Source organism: Nestor notabilis, unplaced genomic scaffold, assembly GCF_000696875.1.
Source record: "Nestor notabilis isolate BGI_N333 unplaced genomic scaffold, ASM69687v1 scaffold17445, whole genome shotgun sequence".
Classification (NCBI taxonomy): domain Eukaryota; kingdom Metazoa; phylum Chordata; class Aves; order Psittaciformes; family Psittacidae; genus Nestor; species Nestor notabilis.
In genome coordinates this window covers 6,478-8,056 of record NW_009930808.1, presented here as the reverse complement: position 1 = coordinate 8,056, position 1,579 = coordinate 6,478, and the positions used below count along the sequence as shown (strand labels likewise).

The 1,579-nt window shown below is 42.4% G+C and overlaps 1 protein-coding gene across 1 annotated transcript in view; it reads left to right on the top strand.

Annotated features, from left to right (window-relative positions):
• Positions 1-1,532: 1,532 nt before the first annotated feature.
• The window catches only part of LOC104406575 (TNF receptor-associated factor 6-like), a gene marked incomplete at its 3' end in the record, with an annotated part of 5,721 nt that continues 5,674 nt past the window's right edge, over positions 1,533-1,579 (top strand). The window contains exon 1 of the mRNA XM_010015604.1: positions 1,533-1,579. Within this exon, the coding sequence (XP_010013906.1) occupies positions 1,533-1,579 (47 nt within the window).

Genomic DNA, 1,579 nt, shown 5'->3' with positions numbered 1-1,579 from the left:
TCCAGAGAAAGAGACTTACTGATGGAAGCCTAAAAAAAGTCTTTCTGTCACAGAGCATCTTTCTAAGCATTGATTCTTCTGCTTCCATTCTAAGCTGTTGGGGGAGCTTTTGTGAGGCTCCCCTGCAGTCCTGCATCCAGCTGTGCGGCCCCCAACACAAGAGGAATGTGGAGCTGTTGGAGCAAGTCCAGAGGAAGCCACAGAGATGCTCCGAGGGCTGGAGCAGCTCTGCTCTGGAGACAGGCTGAGAGAGCTGGGCTTGTTCAGCCTGGAGAAGAGAAGGCTCCAGGGAGACCTTAGAGCAGCTTCCAGTGCCTAAAGGGGCTGACAAGAAATCTGGAGAGGGGCTTTTGACAAGGACCTGTAGTGACAGGACAAGGGGGAATGGCTTCAAACTGACAGAGGGGAGATTTAGATGAGATCTTAGGAAGAAGTTCTTCCCTGTGAGGGTGCTGAGGCGCTGGCACAGGGTGCCCAGAGAAGCTGTGGCTGCCCCATCCCTGGCAGTGTCTATTATTTCGTATTATTTCAAGGGACCTTTGCCTATACTGCTGTGCAAAAGAAGATCAAACTAACCTGGGCTTAGTGGGCTTGTTTCACATGCCTGTCCCCATAGCCCTCAGCCTATTTATACTGCCTTGCACCTTGTGATGACCTCTGTGTTTCAAAGAAACGTGGCTTATATAGAAAACTACCCACAGTAGGATTCTAAGAAAATGGTTGTAACCATTAAAAAATGGAGTTAGATGAAAATTTCTTGGACTTTTAAGAATTCATGTTTGTTGTTCAGATCTTTCTTTGAAGTTCCCTCATCATCAAAAAAGAGCACAAACCCTGAGTACTACTGGTTTGTAGGTAGCTTTTTTGCTGTGGAAGTATTAGCCTTACCTCATGTATAGCTTCTTACTCAATTTAAAGTCATGTTGGCAGTTCTTGAATGTTATCAGCAGTGCTGTATATTTGAATTTAATTTGCAGCTCAACATCTGTCTGGTTTGGGCACCTGGACTTGCGGGCATGCACATAAAGTGATTTGAAACCTGTCCTATGAATCACTGTATACAGAAAATGTTAAATAACGTTTATTCACCGCAAAGGTAAATATGGAATTGAGCTGTTGTCATCCAATAGAACTTGGTTTTGTATAGCATTTTTAATGCAAATTACATTTGAATGTTTTAGAAGTAAATCATATTGAAGGGGTAAAGAGGCATTTTCAGTAAGCATAGCAAAGACAAAGAGTATTCCTCTTTTTACAGAAATTAAGGGGTCAGATGAAAGAGTTCCCAAAAGGTGTGTGTGTTTGTGTTGGAACTAGGCTGACAGGATACAGTGCTCTTTCCTATATATCAAAAGGTAAGTAAAAAAGATAGATAACAGAAACTGGGACAAAAGAAAACCAGTCATTTTAGTAGAACCAAATCTTCCTAGTTGGAAAGATTTGACTAGAAAGGGAAGTCTTGGAGTATTTTAAATTAACACATCCTTTTGTCATCTTGCAGAGCATTTCCGTGTAGCACTTGATTAGCTACTATGAGCTTACTATACAGTGATAACAGTAGTGGAGCCCGAGACGTGGA